Source organism: Terrapene carolina, unplaced genomic scaffold, assembly GCF_002925995.2.
Source record: "Terrapene carolina triunguis isolate 2854851 unplaced genomic scaffold, T_m_triunguis-2.0 Scaffold62, whole genome shotgun sequence".
In the NCBI taxonomy this organism is placed as follows: Eukaryota; Metazoa; Chordata; order Testudines; family Emydidae; genus Terrapene; species Terrapene triunguis.
In genome coordinates this window covers 37,976,378-37,992,515 of record NW_020664413.1, presented here as the reverse complement: position 1 = coordinate 37,992,515, position 16,138 = coordinate 37,976,378, and the positions used below count along the sequence as shown (strand labels likewise).

The 16,138-nt window shown below is 37.7% G+C and overlaps 1 protein-coding gene across 4 annotated transcripts in view; it reads right to left on the bottom strand.

Annotated features, from left to right (window-relative positions):
• Positions 1-1,491: 1,491 nt before the first annotated feature.
• Positions 1,492-16,138, bottom strand: part of ITGA6 (integrin subunit alpha 6) — a 64,897-nt gene continuing 50,250 nt past the window's right edge. For 2 of the 4 annotated variants that reach the window (XM_024210457.1, XM_024210621.1), the window contains 13 exons: positions 15,639-15,754; positions 15,331-15,520; positions 15,160-15,243; positions 14,835-14,914; positions 14,602-14,679; positions 14,320-14,422; positions 12,476-12,649; positions 9,742-9,840; positions 8,824-8,934; positions 8,641-8,739; positions 7,568-7,693; positions 5,177-5,306; positions 2,145-2,232 (listed from right to left, as the gene is read on the bottom strand). In XM_024210457.1, coding sequence (XP_024066225.1) covers positions 5,199-5,306; positions 7,568-7,693; positions 8,641-8,739; positions 8,824-8,934; positions 9,742-9,840; positions 12,476-12,649; positions 14,320-14,422; positions 14,602-14,679; positions 14,835-14,914; positions 15,160-15,243; positions 15,331-15,520; positions 15,639-15,754 — 1,368 coding nt within the window. In that variant the 3' untranslated portion in view covers positions 2,145-2,232; positions 5,177-5,198. Of the gene's footprint in view, positions 2,233-5,176; positions 5,307-7,567; positions 7,694-8,640; positions 8,740-8,823; positions 8,935-9,741; positions 9,841-12,475; positions 12,650-14,319; positions 14,423-14,601; positions 14,680-14,834; positions 14,915-15,159; positions 15,244-15,330; positions 15,521-15,638; positions 15,755-16,138 lie in introns of all 4 variants that reach the window. The other 2 variants (XM_024210376.2, XM_024210537.2) reach the window with 1 other exon arrangement.

The window sequence follows — 16,138 nt, the reverse complement described above, 5'->3', positions numbered from 1 at the left end:
AGCTTCTAAAATAACATTTTTAAAGAAACAAAGCTTCAAAAAGCCTGACTGAATGAAAGAAATGAATTGTAGTACAAAACAAAACCCACCCACACAATTGATGACCAGTCTTGCTTGCTTCAGTCACCCCAGCAGTCTGCATTAGAACAATGGACTTCTGGGGGAAGGTAAAGCCAGCAGCTTGTAAAGAAAATACTTTTACAAGTTTTTGCATAAATCTCATCCCTATGCAAAACAATTATGCACACAGCTCATTAGTATTTTTTATATGGAATAAGAAATACTAATTCTTATTTAAATAGTACCAACGTTTTAGAATGTAGGTTAAAAAACCCAATAAACTCTTTAAATAGCTCTTATGTTACAACAATTGGTTACTGAGCAGCACAACATTGTGTCACTATTCTTACAATTAACATTTAGATATATTTAGGACATCACTCAGTAGTCTCAAAAGGGATCAGCACAGATCCATTGTTAAGGACAGATAGGAGCTTATGTTTTCTTTCAAGTGCTATATAACATTTTCAGTAGTAGACACACCTTTCTCTAAACATGAAATCCATACAGAGCTGGAAAATTGTTTCCAGAAGCACCTTTCTTTTTGTATTAAGTATAAAAATTAGATAGAAAAACCTATACATTTTGGATGTACAAAAGAAAATTTAAATATTCTCAATTAACACACACATTATGTTACAGGAACATAATTAGTCATAGAAATGAAGGGCTGCAAGGGGCCTCGAAGTCAAGCCCTGACCAAGTAAAACCTAGACCATGCCTGACTGGTGTTATTAAAATCCCCCACTGAGGGGATTCCATAGCCTCACTTGGAAGCTTATTCCAGAGCTTAACTACCCTTATAATTAGAAAGTGGTTTTTATTTTTTTTTCTTTCCTAATATCTAACCTCAATCTTCCTTGCTGTGATTAATCCCATTGTTCCTTGTCCTGCCTTCAGAAGACAAAGAACAATTAATCATTGTTCTCTTTACAACAGCGTTTAACATTTGAAGACCTATTATTAGGTTCCCCCTTCCCCCCTCAGTCTTCTTTTCTCAAAACTAAATACATGCCCAGGATTGTTTTTTATATATACCTGTTGCTCATAAATCAGGTTTTCTAAACATTTTATCATTTTTGTTGCTCTCCTCTGGACTCTCACCAATTTGTCCACATCTTTCCTAAATCCTGCTGCATAAACAGAAATAAGAAAAAATGCCCCCACAAACTACTGGCATGAATGTTTATATTTCCAAGGATGTGTCAGTGATTGAAATTTACTTTTTAAAAAAAGCACTGGCACTCTTTAAATGCAGTGAAAGCTTCATGTCTAACTGGACTTTCATATCCTATTTAAGAACATCCATACCAATTTTAAAGTTCACTTAAAGTCTTTGGCCTAATTAGTCAAAGACAAATGGTTGCTGATAAAAAAATAAATACAAGAATTACTAAAATATATACAAAAACATACAACTAACCTTCAAGCTTTTTTTTTTTTTTTTTTTAACCTGTGTATATTTGGTGTGAGAAACATAGCAACATGACCTATTGCACATTTAATTTAAGACACTTTAGGTTAAGCCCTAACTACCATAGCTGCAGTCTCTTATAACTAGAATAGCACATTCACAGATTCCCGAAATTCTATTTGAATAAAGTGTGTCAAGGCTACAGTGTGTTTATAATAGATTGCATATTGTGATAGAAGTTTGGAAAATATATTTGGGACCAGATCCTGCATTCCTTGCACATCCATTGACTTTAGGAATGTAGAAAAGGACCTTTTGTGACATCATTATAAACTAAACGTGCATATTTCATAGAATGCTCAGTTCAATGCACCAATTTTGCCTCTTGTCTCTGACTATCTGGAAGTTTAAATAATGCAGATAAATCAGTCAAGCAATCTTAAAAATTAGCTGTGCAAAACAAAAGCTTCAATATAAGTAAAAATATCTACAATCAAAAATATAGGTCCATATTGAATGTAGGTCTGAGTCCATCAGTATTCCATTAATGAAGAAATATTAAAATCTGAATTTGGAGTTGAGGGGGAAAATTTTCCCTATGAGTAACTTTCATTTTCATTCCATTTTGTAATCCATTGTTTTTTCTCAAGATTCTCTTTATGTTTCCCATCTTTGATCTGTCGCTCCTCCTTCCGAATTCTTACAGCATGGTATCGGGGGACACTGTCATCGTACCTGGAGCGCTGGAAGAATCCACACTGGGAAAGGGAACAGTTTAGGATTAAATTACAATCAAAGTACTGTAAGTATAAATGTCAAACTCTTTGCTTGCATTAGTACAAAAGAAATGGCTTCTCTCAAGAAAGAAGTGACAGGCAAGGTAACTGAAAAGTTTAAAAAAAAAAATGCACACCAAAAAGTGTCTACAGATGTGAAACTGAGCCAAAGTCTATAAATTACAACTATCAGCAGCAGGTGAAAGCAAACTGCACAATCCAACAATTCAAGAGTGTAAAACAAATTCCTTCCATTAATTTTGTACGGCTAATTTTAGATGCACAGTCCTGCAGCACTGTGCATTAATTCCTGTTGCCTTCTGTAGGATTACTCGTGTGGGTATGGCTATGCTATAGTGCTGCTGCTGCACCACCATCGCACTGCAGCGTAGTCACTTCCTGCATCGATAGAAGGGTTTTTTTTCCCATTGTAGTTAATCCCACCTCTCTCAGAGGCAGTAGGTAATTAGATGGAAGAATTTTTCCATTGTCCTAGCTGCAGCTACACTGGCAGTTAATTCACAAAGGGCAGTTTTTCACAGACTTGAGCAACATAGCTAATTTGTATCTGTAGACTAGGCCTTTGCATTGCAAGATTAAAACCCCGGTTCAGGAAAGCATCCCTGTGATAAATATGGCAATTCCTTGAAAAATCCTTATCGAATTAAGTAAGTATCTTTGGAGGCAGTTGTATTAATTGCAAAGTTTGTGTGGGTCAGGAAGGAGATGTGATGTGAGGCCTGGGAGATCAAAGGACTATATGGAAAATGTGCCACACAAGAATGGACTTCTGGGACAAGAAGTGTGAAGTGAATTTTCTGGGGAATACCTAGGGGGAGAGATTAATGCAAACTCCCCAACCTTTGGTTATACAAACTCTTAGCCTTTTAAATTTATGTGCAGAGGAATGGGATATTTTCTGCTGATTACCTGTTTCTGGAGATGAGGTCCCAAGCCCAAAATGCATAAAGAAACAGCTGAACTGCCCAGCATGGGTTCTTCTGAATTTGTAAACCATGGAAAATCCAGTTGTGTGTTTTGAAGGACTGACACACATCAGAGCCTGACCTAGGAGTGACCTCTGGTAAGCTTTGTATTGTTTTTAATGTCTTCTCTGTAATGCTTTCACATTAATAAATGTGTTTGCTTAGGAAGAGCTGTGTGTTACCGAACTGCGGACAGTTCATAGCCTTTGGAGAGAAAGCAAAGTGCAGATGCTAGCCTGTCTAGGCAGTCTTGCTCAAAATATCAAAGTGTAGAGAGGGAACTGAGAAGCCTTGTTACCCGTGGTCAGTAGGGCAAGAGAAGAGCTGCCCACAAGAGATGATGGCTGGGAGTTCAGAACCTTTAAATGAGTGACCTCAGGAATACAGGTGCAGTTAATCTGAAATGGTGATAATTCCTAGTTGAGAGAGCATTTAAATACATTCTTAAAGTTAATTGTGTGCTTGCAGTACCTTCCTGAATCTGGGTATAATCCAGTTCCCATTGAAGTCAATTGAAAAACTCCCACTAACTTCAGTAGGCATTAGATTAGGGTCTCAGCTTTTGAGCTCCTAATTTAGTGATTTAAGCTCCTAAGACTTAAACAAACAACTATATTCATAATGTGTTTGGTGACTACAAATATCTTTATCAAGTGAGTCTTGTTTATTTTAATCAAATATTGGCTTCACTGATTATAGGGTACAATTTATTTTGTTCATTCATCTGTAGACTCAAACTGAGGAGTCAAGGGATGCATTGCATTTGATTAGTTGGCCAGGGTATTCCAAATCTCTAAGGGAAATCTATTTAAAGAGTGCAAGATTGCAGGGTCAGAGTGGGAGATGTTCTCCATTAAAAACTGAATGAAGAAAAGCTGTGATGAACAGTTCACCATTGAGGCCCTGGTCTTTCACAGTTATATATGCACACACTTAACAGTCCCACTGCGGTCAAGGTTAAGCACGTGAGAATGGCTTTGCAGGATCAAGGCCTTAGAAATGAAGAGATATGCAGACAAAGAGTAGAGAGAGTTTACTAGAAAAGCTTTCTGAGCAGAATACTTAAATTCAGTAGTCTACTGCAAACTCGTTAGAAATATTGCTCTTTAATTATATAGTACTGAAAAAATAGTCAGTTTAAAGATGATAAATGGTAGGAGAAAAAGTTGAGACCAGTATTCCAAAGTCTGGGGCTGTTCAAAGGTTTGGTTCAAGCTCATCTCTATTATCTACCCTTTCACTGTGTGCACAGTGTTGACAGATTTTAGTTAGATCCCAAAGCAGCAGCAGCATCACACACACACACACCCCACATTTATGATTTCCTATGCTGAGCAAAATTTACGAAAAGCATAAAACATCTGTCAGTTTTCAGGAGAAAAAAAAACATGTTCAGATCACAGCAGAGTATATTTTAGAATGTCTTAAGAAGTAACCAAAAACCCATTAAACCTTTATCAGTTTCCACAACAATTAAAAATAATTATAAGGAAATGCCTTTTCATCATGAGCAGCACAAGGCTTTTAGCATGCATAAGAGGTTAATAAAGCAATTTATGTAACATCCAAATATCAGGAAACACTAACACAAAACCAGTAAACTTTATTTTACATCTTAAAACTTTACTCTCTGTAGTTACCATGTGTAAAGTTTGAAACTTTAAAATACTTATAGAGCATCTGTATACTAAGTTATTATTTCAGTGTGTAGAATTCCACTGTAGTGGTTAGGATTTTTTGTTGAAACACACACACACAAAAAGCATTCAAAGTAATATGTAAGAGCCTGTGTCTCTTCTCATGCACTGAAAAAGGTGATTATAAACAGAGTAAGCAAGCAGATATTGATATTTTGAAACCCAGCAGCAAGCTTCCCATTGTTAGCCACCACAACCATAGCATGTCCCACAGCTAGAAATTAAAAAATATTGATCAATTACCAATTACAGAAGTAGATCAATACTATGCATCAGAAGTAAGCCTCTCTTTATCAGATGGCTGAGTATGGATCTCAGCCTTGTGATATGTGGCATCATAATGATTTTTCTTACTTCTCTTGAAGAAACCACACTACAAGGAAGCAAGGTATTTAGTCAATTTTATGGATTGGTATGTTAAGGAAAAAAGTGACAGCCTATTAAACCATTTTAAAGCCAATTCACAAGACAATCAAATGGAATGGACAGTAATTCTTACCATCCCTTTCACAAGAGCATCAACTGTGAACATAGGTGAGGGTGGAAAAAGGTATTTCAAAACACTTCCCAGGATATCATGTCCCTCTATGCAGAACCAAAAAAAAAAAAAAAAAAACCACCACCTCCTCCTCTAGGAGAGAGAGATTTTGTTACAGGTTGTAGTTTCTGACTAATCTGTCAGCATCCTAGGGCACCTTGACGTCGACAGCATCCAGAGTCACAAATCTTAGCCAATTGTTTAGCGAGCATTTTAAAATATAAGACAGTATTGCAAAAATACAGATTAAGTATTAACTACTAACACTAGTACTACAGAACACCAGGACATTATTTGAGAAGCAAGAGTTTATGGATTGGCTCCAAATAAAGAATACACCAGGTAAGAGAAGGAATACCACAATTTTTACACATTTTAAGACATCCGTACAATGCTCAAATGGTAGAAACACGAATGGGTCACATTAGGTCCCAAAAGACAAGTGGGAATTTATTGTACTTTCACCCAAAAGGGTCATTTGTATGTCATTTGCTTTGAGATGGTCACTTATTTTCTTCAGGACTCTACTGTACTTCCCACAATGGCGAAAGTTCTTGTTGCTTTTACATAAAAAAATTAAGCACATCATTTTTGCCCTTGTGGTGAGGTAGGCATATTATATTCTATTAGCTCAAGAAGCTTTGACTTTTCTCTAGTAGTTTTAATTCTTTCAGTATAAGATACATAGATGATAGATCTCTTTTATAAACCACACACGTGTGTGCAATCATAATCCTTAGCCGTCAAAATGTAGCTCCTCGAGTTATTAAAAATTGAATCAGAAGCAATTTTTTTGGCAGTTATGTGCTGTTACTTTGCAACAGAGGCTGATGTACCTACTGGAAGAAAGCATAACAGGACAATCAAAAGGGAATTGAAGAGCACCTTAGAAACTCTGAACAAGAGCACCTTTTATGGTCAGCAAAGAACAGCAGCTGTTCAGAGAACCTATTTTCAAGTGAAGTTCCTCAGGGTATCTTCTGAAAACATAGTAGAAGTGTCAGAGCACCAGATGGTACCAAGAACTGAAGGGATTTTCCTAATCCAGGAATTTGCTTCCTTAGCAACAGGGTCTAGCTAGGAATTTTGGAGTGTGGATGGGAATCAGGAATAAGAGGATTGTACTCTTCCACTTAAAATGATTCCTGCCCCACTACTGGTTTCCCCTGACAATGGTGGCTCTGTAAGGAATTCTTAGGCGATATGCAACTGGGACACTGAGCCTAAGAACCAAGCCACCAAGAATGAAAGAATAAGGTGAAGGCCAAATGCTTATGTTTCTGACTTTATAAACAAAGCTTTAATCTCGTATTAACTTAAAGGGAGAAAGTAGGTTTTAAGATAATGCAACATCTACAATCAACATTTTTCAGTAATGTCTGCATTATTAACTTCTCAGCACATTGTACATAAAGGAACAATGCATTCTGTCTGGGGTATTAATAGGCATCTATTATGTTTCATAATATTCTCAAGCCACAAGAATATATCCAAATAATGTTTTATCAGAACAAGACGCTTTACTGTTCCAAGTACTGTAGATAGTACTAATTTGTGATACATGCATTTTGACAGTTTCAATGAACAGGCCAATTTGAAGTGGTTTGAACTGTAAACCCCAACCAGATCTAATCCACATACCAATCAAGTTAAATAACTTTTATATTGTAAAATAATGTTAACATATCGCCAAAATTTGCCCCCAATTTAGGATTTATAAAAGTTTGTGTACAAAATCTAACAAACAGAAATGTTCCATAAACATTTGTTTTAAACAAACATTGCCATGCATTTTTTTTTTTTCAGCCCAAATGTTGCAGAAACTGAAATTACTATTAATTTTTACTACAAAGCAAAAATACAACTTCACTGGTCATTTTCCAAGATGAGAAATAAAAAACCTCGATTTTTAAATTAATTTTCAGTAAGGTTTTTACTAATAGCATGAAATGAAACTTGTTTAATGATTAAGTAGACTGTGTCCCTATAGCAATATTTTGAAAATGCATTTTTGGAGTTGCTTAACTAGTTTTCTATCTTATTTCATATGTTGACCTGTACCTGGAAAGATCAGAGTGATTTGTAAATTAACTTACCTTCCATAGTAAAAACACCAACAGTGCGAGCATCAGTATTCCAGCAAGAATAGCCACCAAGATGATCCACCAAGGCACTCCTGTATGAAGTGCTACTGTCTTTGCAGGAAAGACAGTAAGTCGCACCTAAGGGAGGGAAAAAGTTTTGAGTAAGGGGGATGGAAAGTTTAACAAGTTCCTAATTGTAACCCAAAGTTCACTTCTACAGCAGTTCCTTGAGCTTTCTGAGCTATGGAGGCTAGTCACTAGTCTGAAGAGGACATCATGTCTCGTACAATTCTTATATGCCTACTTGAAGCATTTCTTACCACCCAGTTTTCAAGAGCAGCAGTTGACGGTGTCTGGCTCTTGGGGATTCCATGGGACATACTCAGGTGAGATGTAGCCCAGTGTGCCAGTGAATTCTTCCAAACTAATGGAAGCTCAGAAGCATATAGGACCTACAACCCAGAAGTACTGAACTCTTCCCTAGCTGAAAACTCTATGCCAAAGACAGAATGAGAAAAGAATCTATGGGGAAAGTACTGGATTAAACTAAACATTCACTAGAACCCTTCCTGAATTACAATTTTTTTGTGGATGAGGTTGCGGGAAAGAGGGGCTAAAAAATAAACCTGCCCAACTCAAAGCAGGGACTGTCATTTTATTAAGTGTTTGAATATCACACAACCAGGGCCGCTTCCCACTGCTGCTGATGAGTGCAGGGGGCAATCCTTTCCCCGCACTCACCGGCGGCCGGAAGCGGAGCGCAGCGCTGGGAGCTGGGGCCAGCCCTGCCTCTCCCTAGCACCAAGCTCACCAGGATAGTGGACGAGGGACAGTCTCTCGCAGGCATGCCCAGTCCCACCCCCTAAGGCGGTGATTTACATCTCCCTTGGCTGCTCCTGCCATACCGCTTGGGACCACTGCCTGGGAGGGCACATGAATCAATTATACTGTGGGGAAAGAGTAAAATCTGCAGGGGACATTAGTCTGCGCTTGCACAGTGGTGCAGAATTCCCCCAGGAGTAATACATATTATATACACAGGAAACTTCACTACAACCCACGTTAAAGAAATTTTGAAAACTCACTTGAGCAGCTTCATTTGTGAGCTTAATGTTTTCAGCTGCAGCAGGAACACTGATTTTAGCCCTAACAAGGATATCTAGATAGTTCAGCGTAGAATATTCCTGTTTCAAAATATAATGAGGATACATTAGAAGAGAAAAGACAGGAGAGTGCAAAAATGTCTCAAGAATAGCAATAGAACATACCTCTAGGAAAGTACTATTCCACAATCTTGAACGCAGTACAACCAACGCCGTTCTGTCCAAGCCTTGCAAGGGACATTTTATATTCACACAGCGTACATTCACATTACAGTCCTGTAATTTATATATATAAATAAATATACACACACTTCAAAAGTCACATTTTACAGAAAAATATTTGAAAAATTACAAGATGGGTTAAAATAGTTGTAGCAAAGAAACAGGAGGATGTATGTCCAGTAGTTAAAGGTGTGGTCCCTTTAGAAGGCCCAATCCTTGGCTTGCTGAAATCAATGGCAAAACTGTTATTAATTTCAATGATAAGATAGGAATGGATACTGTCAACCAAATCTCTGTCAAAATGTAGGAATCAGTCTGTGCACGATTTCTTTACTTTGTTCTTATTAGTTATCCTGCTCCCCTTTAAAGTCCATTTCTGAAATCTAAATGCTTACCTAGATACATTGCTAATTAAATCTAGAGAGATGTATTAAATTGTTCTTTTACAGCTGTCTGGAAATTATTCCAATATACTTGCCAGATTTAGAAGAGAAAAATATTTAAAAAGTTATAAAAGTCAAACAGAATATCTATACCGGGGATTGGCAACCTTTGGCACGCGGCTCGCCAGGGGGTAAGCACCCTGGCGGGCCGGGCCAGTTTGTTTACCTGCTGTGTCCACAGGTTCGTCCGATTGCGGCTCCCACTGGCCGCGGTTCGCCGCTCCAGGCCAATGGGAGCCGTGATTGGACGAACCTGCGGATGTGGCAGGTAAACAAACCAGCAACAAAGGTTGCCGAACCCTGATCTATACAACAAAGTGCCTTCCTTCACTCTGCTAAACCTAAAAGGGTTCCGTAGGAGTAGAGGGAAGGTAAAGAGATGGAAGAGAAATTGTTGTTTTGATATGGAAATGCTTACCAGGGTCTTATATTTTCTTTCTGAAAATAAAGACATTTTTTTGCCATTATTAGTCTGCTTCTCTGCAACTTCACGTTTCCTTCTTGACCTATGGGACTCCTTTAAAACAAAGAATTATATATTGATAAATGATACGAAATTGATCATTAAGCAAAATAGAAATGTGCAAAAGACTCTTTGAATATTGGGCATTTAAATATTTAGTTTCTTGGAGGTGTTAAAAAGCAATTCAAGTACTAAAGGGTAGAGATATTGGCCAAAAGTCAGGCATGTTTAGTGTCAGTTGCAGTTCTCATAATATAATCCCGTTTTCAAGGATTTATATACTGTAAACATAGCTCAGGTAAAAACAAGTTTTCCTTTTTAGACTTGAACAGAGCTTCAGTTTCAAGATGCAGGCCTAGGAATAAATACAGACAAATCTGAAGCTATTTCGCCCCAATGCAAAACGTTCATTCCTCCATTAATTGGTGGCATCACAAGGGTATTTCCTAAACCTGACCCTCCAAGTAAAAATATGGAGATGAAAGAAGAACACAGTGACAGTAGGGCTAGTGCGGGTGTCACACAAGGCAAATGTAGGTGTCTGCCACATGACCACCAGGATTCCATATCTGAGCACTGCTGCCGCAGATAGTATGTCTATGCATTCCTGCTAGCACTGAATGCTATCACAGCAATTACTAAGATTTAAACTGTAACTTAAAAAAAACAAAAACAAAAATTGAGGGCAGTGAGACAAAAACTGAGGGCAGTGAGGCAAAGTGTTTCACTTGCACTCGGCTTCAAAGCCATTTCACTTTTTAACACACCAACAAGTGAGTGTGCTATTCCTACTACACTCTTAAGGGAAAAAAACGATTCTAAAGTTGGTCCAATGAAAGATATTACCTCACCCACTTTGTCTCTCTAATATCCTGAACAACACTGCATATATTCCAAAGTAGGCAGATATGCTCCTGTTAAATTTGTTCACTGGGTATGTACAATAAAACTGTTTCACACTCCACTGGTTCACCAGTATAGCAAGGCCTGCCAAAGTGGGTTATAAGAGATGCATGTGCACACTCCCAGAGTTACTAATTAGGTTTCAATGGGAAACTTGCAAGTTTTTACAAAACACGTAGAGAGTTCACATTGTTTAGTAGAAGCATGTGAATTTAATATTTGTTTGGCAAGTCAGGTCATGCTTTTAAAAAGGAAAGACATGCACAATCTGTCCCTTAGACAAATTCTGCTCTCGGTTATACCCATTACACATGTAATCAGTTTGAAATGAGTGGGATTGCAAGGATATCAATGAGGACAGAATTTGGCACACACACTTTAGAAGTACATTACATGTACAAAACAAAGCATGCATTATGCATCCCATTCTACTCGGATGGTGAAGAGATTATTTATATACCTAGCTTTAAAAGTTCTTTTAGAGTTGTGGTTTATATCCACTTTAAAAAAAAAAGATGGACTTAATCCTGCAATTTCCTCCACGTGGAACTATCACAGAATTCAATGCAAGCAATGTGTGCAAAGGGCTCACAGGATCTGGTTGGATGTTTATTATTGTCTACCATTTGTTCTTGGGTAAATAATGCCAAATTTCAGTAAAATTATTTGAGCATGTTAGCGTAAAAGCAGACACTTAGTTTGTCCTTCTTCACCCATTCTGTTGAAAGCTCTTTTAAAGCAAGCATTGGATTAAGTGAAATCTATCTATTAATAAATGATAGAAGAAAAAAAACATTTTCTAGTTAAAGAAATCCCATAAGCGTGTGTGATTCTTTGTGTCTGAAAATTACTATGACAGACAGAATAAAAGGGATGGGGGGAATCTTTTTTCCATTTTGGACAGTTATAAAACTAAGAATGTGAGTACTTCCACTGATATCAAACCATCCATTCCCCACTCTTCCTTGCCCATTTTCTCCTCTGTACACTTTGAAGTTAAAAGAAGCCCAGACCCTTCTCTACTGCTGCTGAACACTGCATCTGAGCTGAGAGGGTATGTGGCTGTTGCTCTTTAAAGGACTGATCCTTGCTCTCTTCACTGGCTTCTCCTACAGCCTGGCAACAATACTTGGAGTTTAAGGAGCAGATTGGCAGTTCTTCAGTTGAAGCTTGCTATTGGAGAGGGTGAAAAGATGATGGAGAGTAGAGAAGGGCAGGCTGAGAACAGAGTCTAGCAGTTTCAAAAACTTCCCTTCCTTCAGGATCCCAGCTCTTTCAGGCAGCACTTTGTGGCCCTCTTAGAAAATCTAACTTAGGTACCAACCCTAAGTCTCCTCTGAAGGCAAAACGAATTTTGCCAGAGGGGCTGCAGCAGAAGGTGAGACAGAGATTAAACTGGCTGCTGGCAAAAGGTCAATTGAGCTCATGAGGAACAGGAAAAAAGAGGTTCAAGCAATCTAAGCCAGCTTTCAAAAAGTATAAATAGTTGCCCTGTTTTTCCTTATCTCTTCACCATGAACTGTTTTTCCATCATGGAAGGGGACACTGCTTTATTAAAATACAAGTTAGGTTTTAAAATGGCTTTGCTTTTAAATGTAAAATGAAGGAGCCATAGTCTAATAGCTATGGCAGGATGTAAATTAGCATAGGATATTGATGCACTTCTCGAGTCACTGAAGATACAAAGCATTCCAAGGCAGGCACCAGTATCCTACTAACACACTCCCTGTTGTGCTTTAATGTTACATGAACTTGCTTATAAACAGGTGAAAATACATTAACATACCTTAAGTTGCAAAAAGTTTATTTCATTTTTAGGTTCACAAGGGATTTTCGCCAATTCTTTGGAGTCTACTTTCATCAAATAAAGCAGCCATTTGCCATTGTTGATTTCTTTTGGCCACTGGATGTCCAAGGAAGCTGTGCCAAATGTTTTAAGTGGTCTACCCAAGTTAGTTATCTGTTAGGAATATAAAATCCACACATTCTCTTATAAACTGGAATTTACAGTTACAGATCTGCACTGACACTTGTTGAAGAAGAGTTTTTCTGGCATTAAGAAAAATCACAGGAAAACACAAATTCCGAAGATACCATACATTTGGGATTTGCCAAACAACTTTTGATTGGAAATAAAAGGTAGCTAACCTTCCTAATTATAGAAATTATCACAGCATGATGTTCTGGATGATCTAGCATACAATTCTGTATAACAAAATCAGGAGAAACTAGATTTTATTTAAAAGTTCTATTGATAAAAATAAAACTAGAGTAGTTGCAAGACTTAGTCTATGAGATCTGAACAGAGTACAAAGGTGATAAAGTAAGCAAAAGCATATATAAAGACTGTGGCTGGCCTGGCTGATAGCAGCCATATTTAGTGTTAAAATGTTTTCCAGTGGAGGAACAATTGGAATGTCTGCTCCCTGGGCCAGTAGTGTCTGAAAACGTAAGTGGGATCTTTCTCCTGTAGGACAGCAACAGGAGCCAGAACGTTCTAGCAGTAGCAAAAATGTGCTCAGTTATAGACAAGCAGGAGGATTAAACTATAAGGGAACATCTTACAGTGCCACAGAATTACACTTCTGTCCATCTTGCTCCAGCAGTATGGTAGTTGTTTTTTGTTGTGGTTTTTTTTAGTCAGAGAGCAATGCTGCAATATCTAGAGCTTTGTCATCACTGAGCCACCGAAACTACAACAAGTATTCTAATTACTGCATCAGCTATAATTAAAGAGAACTGCAGAAGGAAGTCTTCAGGAGCCCAAGGCAGGGACACGAATGATAAAGAAAATGGATCTAGGTGCTTCTGAACTTGAGACATGCTCCTTTCCCTTCCCCTGAAACCTCTCTCTCCAACCCTCGAACAGAGACCATGAATGCACAAATTAACAACCTCATCATGTGTCCACTGGAGGTATGAGGAGAGGAGGCCAGGATTCCAGCTTCAAAACACACCACAGCCAGTCAGGATGTGTTTTGGAAGGTGGGGAACAAGGGGGTGGTTCTGGTGCAAGAGCAGCCAGTCTTGAGAAAAAGGAATGGGCTACACTGAGCAAGTGTGGAGCACGAATGTGTGGATGGAGGGAAATACATGGAGCAAAAATTTACATTGCCAACACTGGAGCATTCAGGAACCTGCAGACCATTTGAGATGCGTGGATATGAGATCTTGTCTTAGTAATTAAAAGGCAGAAGGCCAAGAGAGTGAGCTCACGGCCATATTTTCAAAAAGGGCCACAACACAGCTTGTTTGTGGATGCTCGGCTTGATGTGCACAAATATCTGCACATACTTTCTGAGCACTAAGACTGGGCATACCATTCATGGGTTTTGTGTATGTAAGTTTTGTTACCTGTAGGCATGGATGTTTATGCTGGAAAATTGTAGGTGCAGGGGACTGCACACAAACAAATGGAAGATGCTTTTTGGAAGTGTGAACCTGAACTTTCAAGGCTGGAGGAAGCCCCAGTCTTGTGTGTTGTGGAAGTGAAGAGGGAGGTGGTTAATGGTGGTGATTCGGGTGCTAGGGCAGCCATCTTCGAATCAGCCAGATTTTAAAATACTATATTAACACAAGTGTCAGAAAAAAAAATCAATCATGAATTCTTAATAATCTAGATCAACTCACTCTGAATTCATATTCTATTACATTTCCAACATCATCTTCAGATTCCATAGCACTCTCACCGATTACATTACCTCCAAAGTACACCTGGGAAGGCTTAGCAACTCTGTTCAATTAAAAAAAAAAAAAAAAAAAAAGAATATTTTTAAAACCAAAAAAAAAAAAAAAAAATTAAAAAAAAAATAAAAAAAAAAAAAAAAAAAAAAAAAAGATCATATTTTAGTACGGGTTGCAGCAAAGGGTTCGTTCTCACATTGATTTGTTATGCTAACTATAAACACTTACCCAGTGAGTGACAAAAGCAATTCAATAACCACTTTAGCAGTAGCAGTAATTGGAGCCAAATTAACTTGATTGCTTGTTCTATAATGAAAAGGAAATGGCAGTGTTTATTTTAAATTTTAACAGTTTTCACATTACAGTAAAATTGCCTTTACAAAACAAATTGAAGCCATTCCTTAATGTTTACAAGTATATGGGAAAACACCAAGAGAAAAGGTAAAAACAAAAAACCTTACGTTTCCAACTTCAGATTAACATCCAAATCAGTTGTGTCAACGTTAACTTTAGTTGTACTTAAAATCAGATAAAAGGTTACCTAAACAAGAAAAAAATCCACACAGTATGATGTTAGGTGAATATATTTTTGTAAGCACAAACTTTGTTTTATGAAAAAAAATATATCATAGAATTCTGAAACATTGAAAACAGGGATAGGCCCCAAACCAAACCCCAAAGACATAAACACTCTTAAACTTAGGGAAGCTTCAGGACTAGGTCCAGAATCTAACTTTATATATTAGGCCAATCTTTAATTAAAAAAAGAAAAAACAAGCCACTCACATTGGAATTTCTCTTGAAAGGATTTCCAAGTTCACACTCTGCTTCAGAACCATTTTGATTGGCACCACAAGTTAATTGTTTTTCCTGAATTAAAGATGTGCAGAAGTCAAAACACAGTAAGTATTTAAATATATGTAATATACCTTTGTCCTGGTTTTCTGGAATACTTACAGGATAAGCCCTCAGCTCTCTGAAAGAAGAGTAGGTCAAGCTATCTGGAAAAGTTGCAACTAGTTTAGCTTCATGGGCATCTTCACCATCTTTTTGGAGATTTTTTGCATCTGATGGATTATTTGTCACAGTTATTTCTAGCGCAATATCCTTCTGATCTTTGAGGACAAGCACCGGAACATTGTTCTCACTATGGAAACAAAATATAACAAGTCTCACACATTAGGAAAAAAAAAACACAACACATGTCCCTTCCAAACATCCACCCAAATGCATTAATTTTTGCTAATGTATAAATTAAGTCTTACATTGGTAAATAAGCAAATCTGCCTTCATTTCCTTCTCTGGTACAGAATCTGTATTGAAGTTTTAGGTTGCTATTACATATGTTGTCCTCTCCACATCCTTCTTTTAAGAACTGCACCTATATAAAAGCCAAAAGTAGTTTATTTTAGGACATACGACAATACTAAAATCTATGTTCAAAAAACAAAACACAGTTGCTGACATATGCTACAGTTAGTTCAGATCCACAGACACTTCATACACCCTTCATTGCGCAGACATGGCCTTAGTCTGACTTCACCTTTTCAGCTGTAAGGAGATGGGGACACTATTGCTTTGCTGGAAATTTATCTTGTTGCTGCTAAGTGAAAGCATCATGTCATGTGGAAATACAAAATCTGGGTCAGTTTGGGGCCCACTATTTCAAAGTGATATGTGCCTCTCCTGCTCATTACTTTAATGGGAGTTGAGCAAACACAGGTATGTCTCCTCAAGCTGGGGACTACAGCCCTGGCTTGAAGTG